General features: G+C 41.7%; 2 protein-coding genes across 13 annotated transcripts in view; one reads left to right on the top strand and one right to left on the bottom strand.

The window, feature by feature from the left end:
• Positions 1-22,612, top strand: part of CASK (calcium/calmodulin dependent serine protein kinase) — a 350,915-nt gene that overhangs the window by 160,540 nt on the left and 167,763 nt on the right. The window lies entirely within an intron of this gene.
• Positions 2,684-10,937, bottom strand: GPR34 (G protein-coupled receptor 34). The gene is made up of 2 exons (XM_073667248.1): positions 10,816-10,937; positions 2,684-7,253 (listed from the first exon to the last, which is right to left on the bottom strand). The coding sequence occupies exon 2, from the start codon at positions 7,242-7,244 to the stop codon at positions 6,066-6,068; it is 1,179 nt and encodes a 392-aa protein (XP_073523349.1). The 5' UTR covers positions 7,245-7,253; positions 10,816-10,937; the 3' UTR covers positions 2,684-6,065.

Below are 22,612 nucleotides of genomic sequence, written 5' to 3' on the forward strand. Positions count from 1 at the left end.
TTTCCTTAAACCTGCCCCATTTACGTTCAGTATCCCCAGTTACCATGACATTAGTCCCAGTCTACACGATTAAGCTCTTCCCTTAATTTGTTGAAATCCGCTCTCCTAAAGTTCCATGTTTTTGCATTTCCTTTTTAAAATGTTTTATAGAATATTACATTGAAACTTGCCATATTATGGTCGCTGCATCCCAAATGCTCCCGGACCTGTAGACCTGAAATTGTATCTGGTCTATTTGACAGAACCAGATCCAGCACATTACCTCCACTGCTTGGTTCATCTCAGGGTGGACTGGGTGAAAAAAGCAGCCCTGCCACACAAACCCCACCAACCCACATACTATTAGGGTATGTGCACACAGTCGGTATTGGCAGCGCTTTGGACGCAGTATACTTTATGCTGCGTCCAAAGCCCTGCACGCAGGTGAATCAGCATGTGTTTATTGAACCATTCACCGCATCCTATACCTTGCACTGATACAATTTCTCTTTCGGAGACTAGCATCTCCTCAAGAGAAATTGATCTGGTGCAGTCTGGAAAGACGCGCCACATGTCCGTGTCCACTATGCTGTAACATCTGGCCGCTGCGGATTGCATGTAGCATCTTTCCTCTCCTTTCTAAATGTAGTTTATCGTTCCATGCTTGTCACCCAGTCATGGCTTTCACCAGCCAGGTTTCTGTAATGTACACTACATCTTATTCCATGACCGACATAAGTCTCCAGTTCATTCATTTTGTTTGCGAAACTTCTAGCATTTGCCAACTGAAATTTAATACTATTAGCACATTTGTTGTTCCTACTCAGTTCCCTACTTTCCTTGCATATCCCAGCCACCCCCTAGATCCTCATTAACACCTGCTGTCCCACGGTCTACTCTGTCCTCTTATTAGCACAAATACCCTCCCTCCCCCAGATCCTAGTTTTAAAAGCTCCTCCATTCGTCTGACCATTTTTCCCCCCAATCATAGGTACACCTTCCCCATTGAGATGCAGCCTGTCCCTACTGTAGAGCCTGTAGCCGACAGCGATGTCCGTCCAGTTCTCCATAAACCCTAACTCTTCCTTCCTCCTACAATTTCTAAGCCACTTATTATCTGCCTAAGCTCCCGCTGTCTTTCTAGTGACGCACGTCACTGTTTTTTTTTTGTTTTTTTTAAAGCTTTGATATTAGCAATCAAAGTATTGGCACCTGATGAGTTGGGTTATGTTAAGCCAAGTGGGTGTTATCAGAGAGCAGCACATATAGGGAGTAGTACAAACCCCCAGTGTAAACTAATTACACCCATTTGGACTTAAGCTAGCTCATTATGTGCCAAATATTATCTGCACGACAAAAAGGCGAAATTAGAAACAAAAACTACTTCGCACTGCAGCCACTATTATTTTGTCTCCCGTTCAGCATGTAAAATTTGGTTGAAGGTCCTTAAACTCGGCATTAATTAACTTTCTGTATCTTTTTGCACTCAGCGTTAAGATTGCAACACTCAGAATGAAAAGCTGAGGAATTCTGGAAATCACAGGATGGAATGTGTTCATTTATTCAGTATCACTTGTATATTAAGATGTTTTGATAACTTGTTTCTATTTTTTTTTTCAACACTGATGAGCAGCATGTGAAGAAATACATGTACTTGCATGGCTTGGCTGCTATCCATGAGGTTATTAACAGTTGTCTGAGGAATTTTCTGCCACACTGAATGCACTTTGGCATGAAAATCGTCAAAATCCGCTGCTGTCAGCTCCCTTTGCAATTACAAATTTATGTCCTAGATGTGCTCGATGGGATACAAGTCTGGAGACTCTGCAGACCATGGTAGTATTTTTAGGACACTCAGGCTGCTACCGTTAGCAGCCTATCAACTTAGGACAAATTAAAAATTGCTCCTGGGATGTACCACTGTTCCACGACTGATTCACTCTTTACTGCAAGTGAAATGGAACATTACATAGCAAGCCTAAGGTGTCAAACAGTGACTACACAATCAGAAGGTGTTTGCACGACATTGGGATATGAGACTGACATCCAGCTACAGATGTGACCTCACACCACTGCTCTCAAAGGCTGTCCTAGTGCAGAGCTAGACTAAATGGAGGTCTGTCATCTTGAGTGATGGATCCTACTTTCTTAGATGCAATGATAGCCGGAGATTGTTCTGGATAGCACGTGGATAACAACCCTTGGAGACCTTCTTGAGAGAGTGTCATCCTGGTCCTACTTGGTATATAAAAAGTTTCAGCCAGCTCACCTGAGCAATCCAAAGAATGGAGCACGGACGTTCGTCCTGACCAGATGCCAACAATAAAGAAAACAAAAAGGTATCCAGCTCCAGGATCCAAGGAAACAGGAAAACTTTAAAATAGCAACTTTTATTTGAAAAAAATTCATAAAAATAACACCCTCCAAAAATGAAGACATGAATAAGTAAAACTGAGATACAGGTGCAATTGAATAGCTGTTAGTAGGACATTTTCAGCAACGCGTTTCGATCGCTCAGAGGCGATCTTTTTTTCAAAGCAAAAAAATGAAAACTGAAAAACCCAAGGTTAAGGGGTTAACATTTTCCTGTTTCCTCGGACCCTGGAGCTGGATACCTTTTTTTTTTTGTTTTCTTCAATCCTGGTCCTACTCCCTGGATTATGTGGGATAGCATAATGTATGGTAGCAGGACCACTCTAGTCATCTTTATGGGGTACATTAACAGCTCCGCATTACATTGGAGCAATGGTTGTAAATCTGGATCCAACATCAATTCGAAGTGTCTCCGGAACCATTTTTGAACACCAGGCCACATGTTGCTCCTGCTTCTGTGAACAGCCTTCTTGGCATTAATGTGCTACCACGGCCTGCAGAGTCTATGGACCTGTCTCCCATAGCGCACATCTGGGATATTGATGGTCAGCAAATGCAAAGGGAGCTGCCTGCAGCGCATCTTGATGATTTGTGTTTCCAAGTGCATTCAGCATGGAAGAACATTTGTCAAACAACGGTTAATAACCTCATTGATGGTATGTACGTGGCGCACATACTCTATTCTGAAGGCGAAATGTTTTTTGAAAATTAATTCATATTCTTTTTATTTAGTCTCTTGCATTTTAACATGTCTGTTGATACTGTGACTGACTTAGTTAGCCAACTTTTCCTTTTTGCTATTTCAGTGTATGTGTGTGAGTGAGAATATCTCTCACGTTAGCTAAATATAATTAGGTGTGTGTGTGTGTGTGTGTGTGTGTATACATGCATACAGTCAGTATATATAGATGTGTAGATTTTTTGTTTTAGATTAATAGGCAGAATGAAAGTGATAGGTATGTTAGCGAAAGTTCTGGAAACTGCGTACATCACCACTACCTTGTTCTATTATTAGTCCTTCTGTGTAAACTGAGCTATGATATTTTATTTCATAGATAAGAAATGGGAAAACCTACATTTACTTGTGTTTGATATTTGTGCCGCATGAATTCATAAGACATAACTGCAGTGCGATGAGCTGTGTTGCACGAGACAGTACCAGATACTTCTGCATGTAGCTGAGCCTACACTTTGCACGTTACTGCAGAACTTCCTTTCACAATGTGGTTTAGCACTTTCTCTAGTGAATGGATGCTGTATATATGTATGTATGTGTATATATATATATATACTTTTTTTTTTGATATGCACCAATATATTTTGATGCTCTAAAATTTAACAGGGTAGATCTACTAAGCTAAAAATGTCAGAATTCTTCACCTCGCTCAGCAAGTGGGCGACTTTTAACTACTGAGAAACCCAATATTTTGGACGGCAGCATCCTACATAGTCCTTTGAAACTGCTTATTGTCTGACACGATTTTCTATGAACATCCTTTATAATGTATTTACAATAGATCACTTCAGCCATTTAATCAAGTGAACGGCTTCATGCAGGACACTTATCTGTCAGTTATGGCTCATTTTCTCTCCACTTCTGATTGCAGTGGTTGTTGGCAGGGAGCTGGTAAGGTTGCTGGTAATAACTACTGGGGATGACTGACTATTGAACACTGATTGGGAGGCTGTGTAAGGAAGGGAGGAAAGCACTGATGGGTACATGAGGTGAGGATCCTGGGATGGATTTTATTACTAGAATAGTGGGGACAGTGTTGTTAAAGGGGTTGTATCAACATAGCACTTTAGGAGCACGCGGCTCTCCAGGCTTTTTACTTGCAAATGCCGCACTCCTGTTAATCAGTAATTTGGGCCAACAGCTTGGTCGCGAGCCGAGATGGCTTTGCTTCAATATCAGATGAGTATAGTGGTAGTGAAACAATCTGACCAGTTTCAGTGTATCCCTTGCAACCCAGGCTAGGTTTTATTTTATACTGCTTCATTCTACTTTTAAGATTTCAGGAGTTAGGGTTGTAGGTATGTGGCAGCTTGCGTAGGAAAACCACTTTAATGAGGGGGTGGGGGGGGTGTGATTTGAACTTTTTATGTTTAGCCCCTTTATGTTTAGCCCCTTTATGTTTAGCCCCTTTGTTTAGCCCCTTTATGGACTGAAGCTGCAATCGTCTGATCACTTGAGCTATATATATAGTGATGCCACATCATCGCTGTATATAGCAGTAATCACGGTCTTCTTTGACGTCCAGCCACAGGCAGCGTTTCAAAGGAGCTCCGTAATAACCAGCACGGAGGTCTTCAATAGCCTCCCAGCTGTCATAGCAATCCATCTGCGCCCTGCGATCACTTCAGTCGCGCCAATGGGCACATGGAATGACTCGTTCCCATGCCGGCACATGTTAAATGTCACTGTCAGAAATTGACCCCACCATTTAGCAGATTAACAATCGCGGGAGGAGGTCCTAGGAGCAGGTCCTGGCTGTAACACATCACCTGCTGGGAATGGGGTGGACCTTGTGAGTCCGCTCCACACACCCGGTTCCGACTTGCGTCTTACGTTTACAAAGGATGTGGTGAAGGTGTTAAATGTTTTCAGACTGGCACAAAAAGGGGAAAGGTGCTCTTGCGTTTTTTGTTTTTTTTTAATTTTAGTTTTTCTTTGCAAGTACACCTTGTGCTAAATTTTATGGCTTTAAAACTTAAGTGGAATGATAAATTCCCACTCCCCCTCAATGTATTACAAAGTTTATGTACTGTCCGTGCTGTGTATCTGTCAGTAAAAATTAAAGTGGAATTTTCTCTAAATGGTAGAAATTGCACAACTGATAAATGTTAATTTTACAGCTCATACTTTGCTTAATTTTAGTTTATTTTCATTACAGCATCTTATGTCAATTTTTAATAAAATACTGTGTATCCTTTGCAGTCACTAAATAGTTTAGTTATATACACTGTGACTGATTTTGAGATTTGATTTGTTTGTTTTTTTCTATGGCATCATTTAGTGGCACCGTAGGGCTCTTGCGGCCACTAACTTCTTAATTAGTGTGCATAAACCACTTTACTGTGTTTAAATAACTTTTTTTTTTTTTCCTTGATGTAAACTATATGTACAATCTTGCACTGAATTCTTTGTTTAATTTGCTACTTTAAAAATTATTTAGAAAACTGCAAAATTTTGTATTTAAGGTCTCATACCATTTTGCTGTTGCGCTGTGTATTCGTTTTTCATCTAGCTAGCTGCTCTGCAAAATGTATAGAAAATGCATTGGATCTCTTCTGCAATGACTTTTTTTTTTTTTTCTCATTTCCTTGTTTGACGATGGCAGTAAAGTGGGGGAAAGGTTTTACGTAGAATATTGCAGAGTGGGGAAAGCATCTATGTTCACAGGGAGGGCATAGAAAACCCATTAAGCGGAAATCTCTTCAAAGATGAAACCGTGCTGATACATGAGCACATCTGGGTCATGTAGACATCACATTTGCTATGTATTTGTGTGTGTGTGGGGGGGGGGGGGGGACACATACAAAAGCACAATGTGAAACTAAGAGTAGGTTTCAAAAGGCATATTTGTCAAAAAGGAATGATTGACTTAAGGAATAAAGATTAGACTGAGACTTGGTGGTTACTGATAAAACTTTGGCTCTAATGTGTAAAAATCCTTTACCCCCTCACCACGTTTCCCCAGTGCCAGTGGTGTCTATAGTCTTTGATGCTTGTGCCATTCGATATTCTCACTTACAGTCATTTTGATTCGTCTTCTATTTAATGGAGTAGGAGTCTGTGATTGCATGTTGGTGGTACTGTCAGGTAGCGTATGTCCAGGATGAAGATCGGAGGTGTTGCTCTCACTCTTGCTGCCGTCTCGGCTGGCTCTGCAGAGAAGCTGTCTCACTGTTCTCCGGACGCTATTGGACAGTAAGAAGTACATGATGGGGTCCAGACAGCTGTTACAGGCAGACAGCATTAGGGTGACTTCGTTGGTTTTGTGAACTATAGCCACCCAATAACAAGGGAGTGTTTGCAGTTGAGTTGCTATATACACAATCCTAAATGTGTGATAAGGCACAAAGCAGGCTGTGAAGATGAAGAGCACAAAGAATGACTTGTATGCCGTAGCATTGTACCTCCCAGCACTTGGGAAATACGCTCGCTCCCTAGAGATCCGCTGAAGGTTTTTTCCAATCTTTACATAGGATAATATCAGCATTACAAAAACAATCCAAAAGACTAACACGACAAAGTAATTAAATACCGCTTGCCAAATTTTGTTTTTCCGGTCTGTATATTGGAAGCACTCGTTGGTGTCAGACGGTTTTTCGAATGATTGTGTCGCAATGAGCAGTGTCCCAGAGAGAATAGTGCCCACCCACAGGCAGCAGCAGATCTGGATACTACATTTCCTTTTCGACACACTTTGCCCTCGCTGAGATTTCTTCACTTTCACGTAACGGTCCATGCTGATGAGACCCAACAGCACAATACTTATGTACATGTTCATGTAAAACAGGTTGCCAACAACCTTGCAGAAGACTATGCCCATTTTCCACTCTTTTGAAAAATGATACATTATCCGAAATGGAAGGCAAACAATCAAGAGCAGATCGGCGATGGCAGCGTTTAGCAGGTACACTTGTACAGAGTTTCTTTTGCTGTGAATACATAAAAACACATACAATGCCAAACCATTGCCCAGCAGTCCAACAATAAAAATTATAGAGTAGAAAAACATGAGGGCATAATTGAGTAAGGATTCATCCATAGTGCACTTGGTCGAATTGTCCATTAACGGGGTGTTTTCAGTATGCGCCGTATAATTATCCATTTTCTCTTTTAAATGTATCGTCCATGAGATAGAAGGATTTCTTGTGGTATCCATTTCTTGTTCCTGCAAAAAGCAGCAAAATGTAATTAAAGTTTTATAGTTAAGTTAGTGACCAGGCCAAATCTTTCGAATTGGACGTGTCACTTTGTTGTAATAACTCTGGAATGTTTCAGCATATCCCAATGATTTTTGAGTTGAGTTTTTTTTATTTTTTTTTTATTTTTTTTTTTAGTGACTCGTTATATTTTATGATAATGGTAAATTTAGGGCAGTATGTTTTTGTGTTTATAAAGGTATCAGAAATTTGACACCTCTAAAAATTAGCAATTTTCAAACATTCAATGATTACTGCATAAGCCGAGGTACCTAGTCTTACCACAAAAAAACTGGGAAAACTTATTGACTCGAGTATAAGCCTAGGGAGGGAAATGCAGCAGCTACTGGTAAATTCTCCCATCCTAGTAAGTATTGCTCCCTCCTCCTCCATTCCTGGTATGCATGGCCCCCTCATCACCCCCCCAATCCTGTTATGCATTGGCTCCTCATCTCCCCCAAATCTTGGTATGCATGGCCTCCTCATCTCCCCCAAATCTTGGTATGCATGGCCTCCTCACCCCCCCCTCCCCCCTCAATCCTGGGATGTATGGCCCCATCACTGCACACACAAAAAATAAAGACTTATACTCTCCTTCCTTCCTCACCTCTTCTCCAGCTCTGCGTCCTGTTCTGCTGCAGCAGCTCATGTCAGCATCTGAGCCGTGCATGCGCTCTCAGATGCTGATGTGAGCTGCCGGCATAGTCATACCTCTCCACACCGGGACTGTGTGTGGAGAAGAGGTGAATATGCATTCTCTTTAGTAGCGGGCACTGTCCTCTGTGCCCGCTACTAAAGAGAATGAATATTCATTCTTCTCCACGCCCATGGGAGTGGAGAAGAGGGAATATTCATTTCACTTTAGTATTGGGCGCATGTGGTAGCTGCAACAGCCGGCTACTGCGTGCGCCCGCTCCTCCACCGCTGCGACACCCCCCCCCCCCCCCACACACACACACCCACCCACCCGCTGTCCACCACCGGAATATGTATATATCCGAGTATAAGCCAAGGGGGGCTTTTTCAGCACAAAAAAATGTGCTGAAAAACTCTGCTTATACTTTAGTATTTACGGTATCCCTTTTTAATCCAGGCAGGCAGACCACACAGTACTAGAACCATCTATAAAATGTTCTTTTATTTTGTTAGGATGTTAGAAGCTTTAAAATTGTAGCATTAATTTTTTTCAAGGAAATTTACAATGCTTATATTTTAGGGCCTTATTCAGTTTTGAAGTGTCTTTGGGGGTACCTATATGCTGGAAAACACCCAAAAGTGGCCCCATTATAAAAGCAGCGCCCCTCAACCTATTCAAAACTGCTGTCAGGTAGATTATTAACCCTTTAGATGCTTTTCAGGAATTAATGCAAAGTGGCATGACAGGAAAGAATTATTTTTACCACCTAAAGGCTCATAACTTCTGAACAGGCCCCTATAGCCGGCTGACGTTAAGTCTGATAGTTGGCTGTGAATTTCCATGGCAACCATCAGAACCACAAAATCAGGATCTCAGGGTGCCGATGGGGTTAAATAGGGAGACCCACATTGTTAACCTTCTAGATGCCCTAGTCACCATTGACAGCAGCATCTAAAGGGTTATAAAGGCCATGGTCTGTGCCAAAACTGATCGTGACTGATGCCGCAGGACGTCAGCTGTAATGGTGTGTTTTCACCAGGGCTGTGGAGTCTAAGTTGGGGTCCATTTTATACAGACTCCAAAAAATGGAGCCCGACTCCTAAAATATATAATAAATTGGGTACAGTAGTTCAATGTAGTTTGTGGGGAATATTTTTTCCTAAGAATTTGGGAAAGTTATGAAATGTCCTATAAATGTCTGTCCAATTCCTGATCTAAGGGTCTAGACTTTTAGCTGAGATGAATCTATGCTACAGTAAATTTATCACTTACACGAGCCGTGTATGAGGGAATCGGGGTTATGGAAATGGAGGAGTCGGAGGTTTGGCTTACCGACTCCACAGCCCTGGTTTTCACCTGTCGGGGGTGGAGGGGATGATGCTATGAACTTATCTCTCAGGTTTGTTTTATGTTGTATTGGTGGTAACTAAAGGGTTAAAATAAAAATTGGATAACTTTCGTCAAGTATCATTTTTATTTTTCCCTCGCTGATATTTTTTTTTCATTCATAAAAAATGAAGGTCTTATTGAAAAACAGCATTGTATAATAAAATGTTTGATACATTGCTAGATCAAAGTTTGACCCGTATTTGCAGAATTTCTAATTGGTGTATCTATAATGCCACGTACTACTACTTACATGCAGTGCCTGTAGAGGGCCATCTAACCCTGCACTGTACATGCAGTACAAAACCTGTAGCTGACTGCAGCTATTCAGGAGGTTCGGTTGCAGAAAGCCACAAGGAAGGGCATTTTCCATGCTTGTTTCAGACACCACCGGTCTGCTGGGTGTAAATGCATACACAGATAAAAACAGCTGTGTGGCAAAAGTATAGCTTTGGGGCATGTGCTACCACTTCAGAACTCAAGGGGGCGTGCTAGGTGTATGTATACATATCCAGCATAAACCAGAGGAATGATTTTGACTTTCTGCTGTTTGCCGCATATCTGAGAGATGACACTTTTTTTTTTTTTTTGTCTGAGTTTTAATCCATTAAAATAATCCTTTACTGTTAGAGTGCCTAAGACAACAGCCACAGAGGTGATCTTAATCCTGTTACTTTAGTTTAATGCCTGCCTTTGTATTCTGACCTAGGAGCCTGGTTATCAATGTATGTTTAGTCAACCTCTGGTCTTTTTGTGGTATTAATGTATGTTTAATTATCCGTGCAAAGAAAGTTTATAATATGTTATGTTCTTTATAAAAAAGTTTGTACAGACCCCAGACCAGTCCCCTCTGTGTACTGACCCCAGATTAGATATACATATAAATATATATATATTCCTCACTTTCTGGCACTGTCGGACAAGAAAGGAATATAAAGCAAAAAAAGGTTGTTGGCTTGATTATGAGAGTCTCCGGGACATTTGGGGAGCTTTAGCAGTAGCCCTAAGGAAATTTTGCCACTTTAGAAACAAAAGTGCACTGTAAGTGGTGCAAAACAGTCCTGTTAGTCTTGGCTCCTGTTACCTGATTTTTTTATTTTACTAAAATTGCATCTTGTGGTCCTAAAAATGCATATTTAAAAAAATAATTTGTTTTAGGGATACAAACGCAATAATTTCCTTTCTAGAACAATCTGTCAATGCCTGGTTCCCCAAATTGCCTGTAATGCCGATTCCATGAATAGATTTACATAGTTCGCCTATTAAACGGTCTTCTTTTGCTTATTGTACATATGAATGTACATTCTTATAACTGTGACTTTAGGATTCTCTGTAAATCTCAGTAAAGAGTGCAATCTGCAGAAATTGTGATTTACATCGGAGTCGATGCGGCGTTCAATATTGTCTGAACAGTCACATACGTAGTAGTAAAGTCTTCAGCTCACCTACTGATGGATCTATTCCTTATATAATGTATTGTCTGAGTCATTTTCAGTTGAATTACTTACTTTAAGTCTTTGAAGGATCAGACTTGCCGTTTTTCTTCAGAACGTCTAGTGCCTTGTTAGATCATCTTGTGACTGCTGCTTCCTTGTTGCCGCCTGTAAAGTGCTGTGCTAGTGGAATCATCGTCTGATGAAATCTCTGTGCTGTTATATGATGGCAAAGAGGATACCTATGCTTCTTAATCAGCCTGCATAACGTGCACCTGACGCCACATTCTATACCTTGTCACATTTGAAACCCCCATACACATTACGCTAACATTGGGTGGACATGTCAGGTGAGAGAAAAATCGGGCACATTGGATTTCCTATGGCCTGTCTGATGCCCAGAGGAGTCTGGCTGTGTCTTTTTCGTAATCGCCATAGTGTTTGGCAGACCACTCCTGTGTATGGGGGACCTTGGTAGGGAGGGCTATCAGCTGAACATTTGGGGGGGGCTTTAGAACGGTAATGGGGTTTTCCATAATCAGAGTATTGTTGGCCTATTGACACCATCACTATTGAACCGATAATGGTTTAACTCTCCGCATCAGCTGTTTAAAAGCTTGCACAAATTATTCAGTATCTTTAAAGGGGTTCTTTCACAAACAAAATTAATTTTAATCAATAGTTCTTGGATTAATAATAATTCCCACAATTGGATGTATCGAAATAAAATGTTCCTGTGCTGAGATAATCTTATAAATGTGCCCCTGCTGTGTACTGTGTAATGGCTGTGTCTGACCGTGCAGGAACATGGTCTGATCATACCACATCTCCTGGGCAGGTGAGGAAGCAAAAGAGTATACAGACATTACAGCAGGGGATCACAGCTGATTTTTTTTCTGTGAGGTAAAATATTGTTTAAAAACAGGCAGGGAAATGTTTTGCCTCACAAAAATAAATTGCTGCGATCCCCTTCTGTAATGTCTGTATACTCTTTAGTCCATCTCTGCCCAGGAGATGTGGTATGATCAGACCATGTTCCTGTACGGTCAGACACGGCCATTACACAGTACACAGCAGGGGCACATTTATAAGATTATCTCAGCACAGGAACATTTTTTTTAATACATCCAATTGCAGAACTTCTCTTTTATTCCAAGATCTGTTGATTTAAAATGTACTTCATGGAACTTCACTGCATACTGAGTAGTTAGTAGCTGGCTTGCTGGTTATTGTAGTGTTCCATTTACAGCAATGTTCAAAAAATTAGTTACTCACAGAATCTTAAGGCTATGTGCCCACGATGCAGAAATGCTTCCGATTTTTCCTGAGCGTTTCTGCATTTCCCTGGCAGAAAAAACGCATGCGGATTGTACATGCGTTTTTCCTGCCAGGGACAATCTATACTTGCCTTACGATGGCCCCCTTGGAGTCTAGCTTTGCTCCGTCCTGGCTGCCGGCAGCGGTACACTGAAGGACCTGCCGACGTCAGCGTCGCGTGATCCGTCACTTGACTATGACGTCAGCGCAGGTCCTCCAGTCCATCGCGATCTGCCAACATTTTTTTTTTTTTTTTTTTACAGTTTTCTATGGTACCCGGGTCCGGAGGAGTCTCTCCTCTCCTCTAGACCTGGGTACCATCCACACATTGAACGCATGGATTCCGCATGTGCTTATCTAGTGAAGCGTAATCCATGCGGTCTAATGCAAGTCAATGGCAGCGAAAGCACAGCGCTTCTGCAAAATAATTGGTAGTGCTGCGTTTTTTTCCGCAATGATAATCCGCAGCGGAAATTTCCGCAGCATGTGCACAGCACATGAGGATTATCATTGGGGAACATGGCAGGCCTTCTACCATGCGTTTTTTAAGCGTTTCTGCAGCGTTTTTGCCGCTGCGGAAACGCTTAAATGCATCGTGGGCATACAGCCTTATACTACTTTTTTCCATGCATTGGGAACATTGCACACTGTTTTCTAATTCAAAACAAGAAGAGAAATGTGTATAATTTTTAACTACTTTACAGAAAATAATAAAAAGTGAACATTGGGCTGTTCTAAAAAATTGCAGTGTCTGTATTTGTCTTTACAAACTCACATCTTTTTTTTTTTTTATATTATTTATTTATTTTTGGGGGGGATTTAGCATTCCTGTGAATCACTAACCTAATATTTAGTTGTATACCCACAGTTTTTTAGAACTGCTTCACATCTATAATGAATAGCGTCAACCAACTTCTGGCACTTGTCAACTGTTATTCCAGCCCAGGATGCTTTGACTACATCCCACAATTTTTGGGCATTTGTTGGCTTTGCCTCAAACGCCATTTTTGATGTCGCCCCACAAGTGTTTTATTGGATTAAGGTCCGAGGATTGGGCTGACCACTCCATAACGTCAATTTTATGGGACTGGAACCAAAATTTTGCTTGTTTACAGGTGTGTTTAGGGTTGTAGTCTTGTTGAAACGCCCATTTCAAGGGCATATCCTCTTCAGTGTAAGGCAACATGACTTCTTCAAGTATTTTAACCCCTCTCTGACATTGTCCGTAATAATACGTACCTGTGCCCTGGGCCTTATGGACCAGGTGCATATTATTACGCCATGGCGATCACGCCCGCCAGGTGTCCATTGATTCTGACAGCTGACACCCAGCACTCTGTGCCAGGAACAGTGCCCGCACCACTCCCGGCACTTTGACCCCCCCTAAATGCTGCGATTGCAGCATTTAGCAAGCAGAGGGACCAAAGCCCCTGTGCTTTTAAATCACAGACCCCGTGCCGTCAGCGCTGGGTCCCGATCATGGGTCCCGATCATTGCCACCATGACCCGATGTCATGACAACATCCTGGTCACCAGGCACCAGCAAGTTAGTTTGATAAAGTGCAGTGCATGATCAAAGTAAACTTGTGTCTGCAGCACTGACAGGTTATAATGTACAGCAGTTATCCTGCACTGCTATACTTTATAACTGCGATCAGCCTGCAGAAAGTGAAAGTCTCCTAGTGGGACAATATATTGCACCAATAAATAGATATTCTGAAAAAGCAACTACACAATAAAAGTACACATTTGGTATCGCCATGTCTGGAACGACCTGCCCTATAAAACTATCCCACTAGTTATGCCCATTAGTGAACACTGTAAAAAAAACAACTGTGCTTTATCATCAAACCGCCGAACGAAAAGTGGAATCAAACGCGATCAAAAAGACTAATGTAAATAAAAATGGTACCTCTGAAAACTTAATCTTGTTCTGCAAAAAAAACAAGCCCTTGCATGACTGTCTGCCAAAATATGGAAAAATGATAGCTCTCAAAATATGGCAATGCAAAAAATAGTCTTTGCAAAAAAAAACTAAAACATTTTTTAGTGTGTGACAGCTGCCAATCATAAAAACCAGATCTAAATCTGGTATCGCTGTAATCGCACCGACCCAAAAAATAGTTGTCTAATCGCTTATACCGCATGAGGAACAGCGTAAAAAATAAAACAAATTCTTCACCTGCTGCTGTTTTTGTTCATTCTGCCTCCCAAAGATCACAGTAAGGCTCGGCGCACATTAATCCTGCGCTCTGTGCTGAGAGCTTGCACCAGGGTTTCCATGTAAATCTCTGAAATACGTGATTCAGACAACCCCCGGTGGAAGATTTGCTGTAATGAGGCAGATGGAGGCACCGTGGACGCAGTCTGACCTGCGCTCCCACGTGTCCCTCTTTTTAGGTGTGCATAAAAGTGCCGTCGGCCAAAGTTTTGTGAACCTCTGGGGGAAAAAAAGGACACAGCTAAACAGAGGCCAGATGGAGTCCAGAGTAAGGCTGGTTTCACATGTCCTGATATTTCCGGTGCCAGCGATGTCCGTGTGGACCTGTGTGGCATACATATGGCAACAGTGTGCTGCATCAGGAGCACACGTTCTGGCTCCTGGGAATCAGAGGTACAGTTATAGCGGTTCCCAAGAGCCGGGTATTGAACGCTGCCCTCATCATTGTCTCCTGCTGGCGCTGCGATCAGCGTGAGCAAGGGACAATGTTGAGTGTAGTATTCTGCTCCTGCTGTGTCCTTGTGTAAAAATAAGAATAAAAATAAATAAATAAATAAATCCTTATACTCACCTGTCCAAAGATGTCCCCTGCTGTAACTCATCTGACTGCTCATGCCGGGAAGAATGATTCGCTCCAACGAGCGGGCCCTGGAGCTGCGCTGAGCTCAGTGAGTGACAGGACATCACTCGCTGAGCGCAGCTGCAGGACCCCCTCATTGGAGTGAACCATTCTCCCCAGCTCCTCAGATTGAGCAGTCAGATGGGTTACAGTGGGGGACATCTTCGGACAGGTGAGTATAAGGATTTTTTTATTTTATTCTTATTTTTAACAACCTTACACAGTAGGAGCAGAATACTACTCTCAACTTTGTCCCTTGCTCACACTGATCACAGCGGACAATGATGAGGGCAGCGTTCAGCACCCGGTGCTTGGGAACAGCGCTAACTGTACACTGATTCCCAGGCGCCGGTATGTGTCACACTGAGACACTGATGTCATCAGTGTGGGACATTTTGTGGCCCGTGCAGCGCAAAAAAAAAAAAAATGGACATGTCCAAGTGTTTTGCCCATAGAGACACGGTCCGTGGAAACAGACATATACACAGACCCATTCATTTGAATGTGTATGTATCTCTGGTACGTGTGGAAGCTGTCACCACACGTACCGGACACACTGGCATGTGAAAGAGGTCAAACTCTGCTGCCTCATAATAGTGAATGGATCCCTCTGGGGTTCATCTGAATTATGTAGGGACTCTGTATATAGTCTGCATACTATTTTAGGTAACTGCGCTCCAGGATACAGAGAGTGCTCCGTCCCTCCCGAGTCTCACTATGTGGCTAAGCAGTACTGTACGTTCAGTAAAAATTGTGACAAATTTTGGTGCCATTTTTACCCATTTCCCAATGTGAAAATGTAAAATCTGGGGCTAAAACAACTTTGGTGGTAAAAATGTAATTATTCTTTCTTCACCACCCAATGGTGTAAAATTTTGTGAGGCATATGTGGTGTCAACATGCTCACTGAACCCCTAGATGAAATCATTGAGGTGTAGTTTGTAAAATGGGGTCTCTTATGGGGGGGTTCTGCTGTTCTAGCACCTTTAGGGGCTCTGTCAATGTGACATGGCACCGTCAAACCAGCCCAGCAAAATATGAACTCCAATATGGCGCTTCTTCCCTTCTAAGCTTTGCACTGTGCATCAAAAGTAGTTTTTCGACCACATATTGGGTATCTGCGTGCTCCGGAGAAATTTCAACTTTTGGGGTCCAATTTCTCCTGTAACCTTTTTGTGACCATAAAAAAATTGGAGCTAAAAGATGAGTTTCGTGGAAAGTGTTTTTTTTTATTTTTTTTTATTTTCTTGGCCCTACGTTATAAATATTTGTGAAACACTTGGGAATTTAAAGTGCTCACCAAACATATAGAGAAGTTCCTTAAGGGGTCTAGTTTTTAAAATGGGGTTTTCCACTGTTTAGGCACATCAGGGGCTCTCCAAACGTGACATGGCGTCCGCTAATTATTCCAGCAAATTTTACATTCAAAAAGTTAAATGGCGCTCCTTCCCTTCCGAGCCCTGCCGTGCTCCCAAACAGTGGTTTTACCTCACATATGGGGCATCTGCGTGCTTAGGAGAAATTGCACAACATATTTTGGGGTCCATTTTTTTCCTGTTACCTTTTGCGAAAAAAAAAAAAAAAATGGGTCTAAAGTAACATTTTTGTGAAAAAAGTTAAATGTTCGTTTTTTTTTTTTTCCCACATTCCAAAAACTCCTGTGAAGCACCTGAAGGGTTAATAAAGTTCTTGAATGTGGTTTTGAGCACCTTGAGGGGTGCAGTTTTTAGAATGGTGTCACTTTTGGGTATTTTCTGTCATAAAGGCCCCTCAAAGTCACTTCAAATGTGATGTGGTCCCTAAAAAATTGGTTTTGTAAATTTTGTTAAAATTAGAAATCGCTGGTCAACTTTTAACCCTTATAACTTCGTAACAAAAAAAATAAATATTTGAGTTCCAAACTTGTGCTGATGTAAAGTACATGTGGGAAATGTTATTTATTAACTATTTTGTGTGACATATCTCTGATTTTAAGGGCATGAAAATTCAAAGTTTGAAAATAGCAAAATTTTCGTAAAATATCTGACTTTTTTTCACAAATGAACGCAAGTCATATCAAATAAACTGTATCACTATCATGAAGTACAATGTCACGAAAAAAAAAATCTCAATCAGCGGGATCTGTTGAAACGTTGCAGAGTGATTACCTCATAAAGTGACACTAGTCAGAATTGGAAAGATTGACTTGGTCATTTAACGTGCAAACAACCTTCGTGGGTAAAGGGGTTAATATATACAGACTGGTCCATGATCCCTGGTATGTGATAAATAGGTCTGGCAGCATAGTTAGAGAAACATGCCCATATTATAATGCTTGCACCACCATGGTTCATTGTCTTCAGAGTGTACTGTGGCTTGAATGCAGAGTTTGGGGGTTGTCTGACGAACTGTCTGCGGCCCTTGCGCCCAAAAAGAACAATTTTACTTTAATCAGTCCACAAAATGTTTATCCATTTCTCTTTAGGCCAGTTGATGTGTTCTTTGGCAAATTGTATCCGCTTCCGTACATGTCGTTTTTTAACAGCAGGACTTTGTAGGGACTTCTTGCTAAGAGAGATTATCTTCACACAGGCGTCTTCTAACTGTCACAGTACTCACAGGTAACTTGAGACCGTTTTTGATCATCCTGGCGCTGATCATTGGCTGAGCATTTTCCATTCTGGCTATTCTTCGATCTATTCCAATGGTAGTCTTCTGTTTTTCTTCCACATCTCTCTGGTTTTGCTTTCCATTTTAAAGCATTGGGGATCATTTTAGCTGAACAGCCTATCATTGTCTGCACTTCTTTTATAAGTTTCATCCTCTCCAATCAACTTTTTAATTAAAGTACGCTGTTCTTCTGAACAATGTCTCGACCGACCCATATTTCTCAGGCTTTCAAGGAGAAATGCATGTACAAAATGTGCTGGCTTCACCCTTAAATAAAAGCCGCCTGATTCACACCTGTTTCTTCACAGAATGATTGACCTCACTAATTGAACTCCACACTATTTTGAACAAACCCCCTTTCAACTAATTATTCAAATACAGACTCCAAACCATGCAGATCATGAATGCGGAGTCTGTTGGTTTTCTTAAAATCTACTGCACCAACTGGTAAATTAACTAATGGTGATTGATCTGGTTAGTCATATTGGACTGCTATTATTTTGAACACTATTGTACTTTCATGGCCTGGCGGCATTTAACGCGCTTCCGGGAAGCGCGTCCTAAGCCCCGCCCATCGGCGACCCCGTCACGTGATCGCGGGTCACCAATGGGTGGGCATGACAACCCAGGGTCTGCAGCAGACGCCTGTGGTTGTCATGATCTGGTCGCTATGAGCGCCACCTAGTGGTCGGCGCTCATAGCACAGGACCAATTCTGCTATATGCAGGGGATCTGCTGATCCCCTGTATGTAGCAGAGGCGATCAGATAGTTGCTGCTTCTAGTCTCCTATGGAGACTATAGAAACGTGTAACAAGTGGAAAAAAAAAACGTTTTTAATAATATAAAAAAATATAAATCGCCTTCCTTTCGCCCCATTCAAAATAAAATATATATATATAAAAAAAACCTACATAGACATATTTGGTATCGCCGCGTTCAGAATCGCCCGATCTATCAAGATAAAAAAAGAGTCCGAACGGTAAACGGCGTAACGAGAAAAAAATTCTAAACGCCAGAATTACGTTTTTTGGTCTCCACAAAATTGCAATAAAATGCAATAACGGGCGATCAAAACATCGGATCTACCCCAAAATGTTATCAATAAAAACGTCAGCCCGGCGCGCAAAAAATTAGCCCCCACCCAGCCCCACATCCCGAAAAATGGAGACGCTACAGGTCTTAGAAAATGGCTCTATTTTTTTTTTTTTTTTTTTATACCAAATTTTGGCATTTTTTTCACTTAAATATAAAAGAACCTGTACATGTTTGGTGTCTACGAACTCGTAATGACCTGGAGAATAATAATGGCAGGTCAGTTTTAGCATTCAGTGAACGTGGTAAAAAGATAAATAAATTAAAAAAAACTGTGGTATTGCACTTTTTTTGCAATTTCACCACACTTTGAATTTTTTTCCCGTACAAGATATGGTAAAACTAGTAATGGCGTTGAAAAGTACAACTCGTACCGCAAAAAATAAGCCCTCACATGGCCATATTGACCAAAAAATAAAAACGCTACGGCTCTGGGAACAAGGGGAGCAAAAAACGAAAATGCAAAAACGACAAAACCCAAGGTTGGGAAAAGGGTTAAAGAAGCACTCCCATTTATCCGTTTAATATATTGCATTCATCATATTAGAGTGCGGTGTACTTACAGTTGCTCATTTTGCCTTTCTATCCAGCTAATTGTTCGGTTTTCAATTCGGTCTGACATCACTTAATTAAAAACAGACTGGCTAAATCCTTCTAAGCTTTATATAGAAACAGGAGGTCAATTTTCCCTGTATAAGTCATAAGTCCCTGCAAAAGTCAATTGCAGGGAGAGGGGCAGAGCAGCTGGGTCAGGAGTTGTAGAGAGGGGATGATAAATTCAGGGACTATAGACTTCCTTTTTCCACATAGAAGACAAGAGAATAATTAGCTGGGTAGAAAGGCAAAATGAGCAATTGTAAGTGCACAGTGCTATATAATATGTTTGCAATATAGTAAGAGGATGAAAACTTTGATGGGAGGACTGTTTCTTTAATCTGCATACAGCACATCATGTGTTTAAAGAGAGCCTGACAGCTGATACAAGCTGCCCGATCCATGGGCAGCATTTATCAGACACTGGCTGGATGATTTCACCCATATATGTGTAACGCTGAAGCACTCTAGCGTTTCGAAAAAAAAAACATACCTTAATGGGCCCAGGGCATATTAGTACGCCCCAGGCCATCACTCCCGGTTCAGTGAGGACTCCGGCGCTGAGCCCGCACTGAACCAGGCACATGTCAGCTGATTCTTACAGCTGACATGTGCCCGCAACAGCTGCGGGTGGAATCACGATCCACCCGCGGCTGTTAACATGTTAAATGCCGCTGTCAATCTGACAGTGGCATTTAGCATCGCTGCGTCTGAAGCGCGTCACTTACCCCGCCCATCAGTGACCCCTCACGTGATCGCGGGTCACTGATGGGTGGGCATGACAACCCTGGGTCTGCAGCAAACCCCAGTGGTTGTCCTGTAAAGATTGCTATGAGTGCCACCTAGTGGTCGGTGCTCATAGCTCTGGAGCATTTCTGCTACATAGAGGTGATCTGCTCATCACCTCTATGTAGCAGAGGTGATCACAGTTGCTGATTCTAGTCTTCTATGGAGGCTATAGAAGCAAGCAAAATTTTTTTTTTTTTTTTTTAAAAAGTTTTAAAAAAAATTAAAATATAAAAGTTTAAATCACCCCCCTTTTTGCCCCATTCAAAATAAAATAATAAAAAATAAACCCCATATACACATTTGGTACCGCCGCGTTCAGAATCGCCCGATCTATCAATATAAAAAAAAGAATTAATCCGATCGGTAAACTGTAACAAGAAAAAAATTCCAAACGCCAGAATTACGTTTTTCGGTCGCCGCAACATTGCAATAACGGGCAATCAAAACATCGGATCTACCCCAAAATGGTTTGAATGAAAACGTCAGCCCAGCGCGCAAAAAATAAGCCCTCACCCTGCCCCAGATCCCGAAAAATGGAGACGCTACGGGTCTTGGAAAATGGCACCCCCCCCCCCTTTTTTTTTTTTTTTTTTTTTTTTTTCAAACTTTTGGATTTTTTTTTCACCACTTAAATAAAAAAAGAGTTAACCATATATTCATCAGGTGCATAGTAATAAACCACTCTACCCAAGTTTGGGTCCCAAAATATGAGAAAGTGGAAGTATATGCCACTCCATACGATAAATATGCATGCTACCACAAACCACAGGAGTTTTGTTGGCAATAGTAAAAAGGCAAATATTTTACTAAACATATACAGACATGGGACATACAAAAAGGAACAACCCGGCATGAGAAGTGGGGCTGCCTAAATACATATATGTAGATAGACCAATCATAAAGAGTAAAAGTAACAATGGATAAAAACAAGTGCCACAATGTTAAACCCTTCGTGGGATAGTTGTCTGAGTGCTGTATACGGAAAAAGTCTAAAGAAAATTTTGTATATTTAGTATAACAAATCGTATCAGCACATAGACTCCTATAATCAAAATTCAGATCATGATATTGCACGCTTACCCATTGTTAAATAGCAGCCACACAAGAAAAAAATCCCCAACGCACGTTTCGCTTTGTGTATTTGATCGCTTCCTCGGGGGGAATGCAGAAAAGGACCTTCCATGCCGATTTAAGTATGTTTAGGACCTGCGATCACATGGTCACAGTGGACCAATCACATAATGGTATATCGGCGCATGCGCACTGAGCCATGTGCGTCAGCCGCACCGCCCACGGCCATCAAGGCAGACTGCACGTGTCCGGAAGAGCAGGGTCGGTAACAATAGCTCCCAGACAACAAACAGGCTCCATAAAGATGCCGGGGGCGGAGCGGGGACAACAGACAGCGCAGCACACACGCGCACACCATTCAACACAGATTAATGGCAACAACTAATACATATATTTATAAGAGAAGGCACCAAATGACAATTGTAAATCCAGTCAGAGTGGTATGAATTCATAAATTGAAGGGTGATGCCAATTCATGATGCAGGATAATAAATCAAGCTATGGAAGAAAAAGAAAAAAATAAATATACACAGGACAAGAAGCATAATAAAACATTAAAAATGTGAAAACATAAAATAATAAAAATAAATGTACCAAAGGGTTACTGTTCACAAAAACGGGGCGAAGCTTAACGTTTCATTAAGGCCATTGAGAAACATAGTTCCCAGTTCTATTATCCATTTGGCCTCTCTCTGAGCTAGAAGTTTTTTTATATTGCCTCCTCGGATGCAACCATGGATGGCCTCAATTCCCCGTACCATGAAGGTTTTGGGGTTACTATCATGATGTTGCCTAAAATGGCGTGGGATAGTTTTTAAAGAAGGGATGTCTGTCACCGTCCTTGCTGCACCAATGTCTCACATGTTCCCTAATCCTCACCCGCATTTCTCTAGATGTGAGTCCGATGTATATTTTTCCACACCCACAGGTTGCATGGTATACAACATTAGAGGTCCCACATGAGATATATTCATTAATTTTATAATTGCGGCTTCCCGAGGAATTAGAGAACTCAGTACTGCGAGAGACATTGGTGCATGCCAGACAGTGACCACATGGCACGCATCCCTTTCTTGGTCCCCTTGACCCAAAAGGATTAAGTTTGGGCGCAATATAGTGACTTTTAACCAGAATATCTTTAATATTTCTGCATCTCCTGGAAGTCATAAGAGGAGATGCTGAAATATACGGAGCCAGTGAAGGTTCAGTCAATAAGATCGACCAATGTCGTTGCATAATTGTTCTCATAAGCCTGTTTGTTGTCTGGGAGCTATGGTTACCTACCCTGCTCTTCCGGACACGTGCAGTCTGCCTTGATGGCCGTGGGCGGTGCGGCTGACGCACACGGCCCAGTGCGCATGCGCCGATATACCATTATGTGATTGGTCCACTGTGACCATGTGATCGCAGGTCCTAAACATACTTAAATCGGCATGGAAGGTCCTTTTCTGCATTCCCCCCGAGGAAGCGATCAAATACACAAAGCGAAACGTGCGTTGGGGATTTTTTTCTTGTGTGG

The sequence above is a fragment of the Phyllobates terribilis genome, unplaced genomic scaffold, assembly GCF_046119375.1.
Source record: "Phyllobates terribilis strain yellow unplaced genomic scaffold, ASM4611937v1 Scaffold_2__4_contigs__length_985480577, whole genome shotgun sequence".
Lineage (NCBI taxonomy): Eukaryota > Metazoa > Chordata > Amphibia > Anura > Dendrobatidae > Phyllobates > Phyllobates terribilis.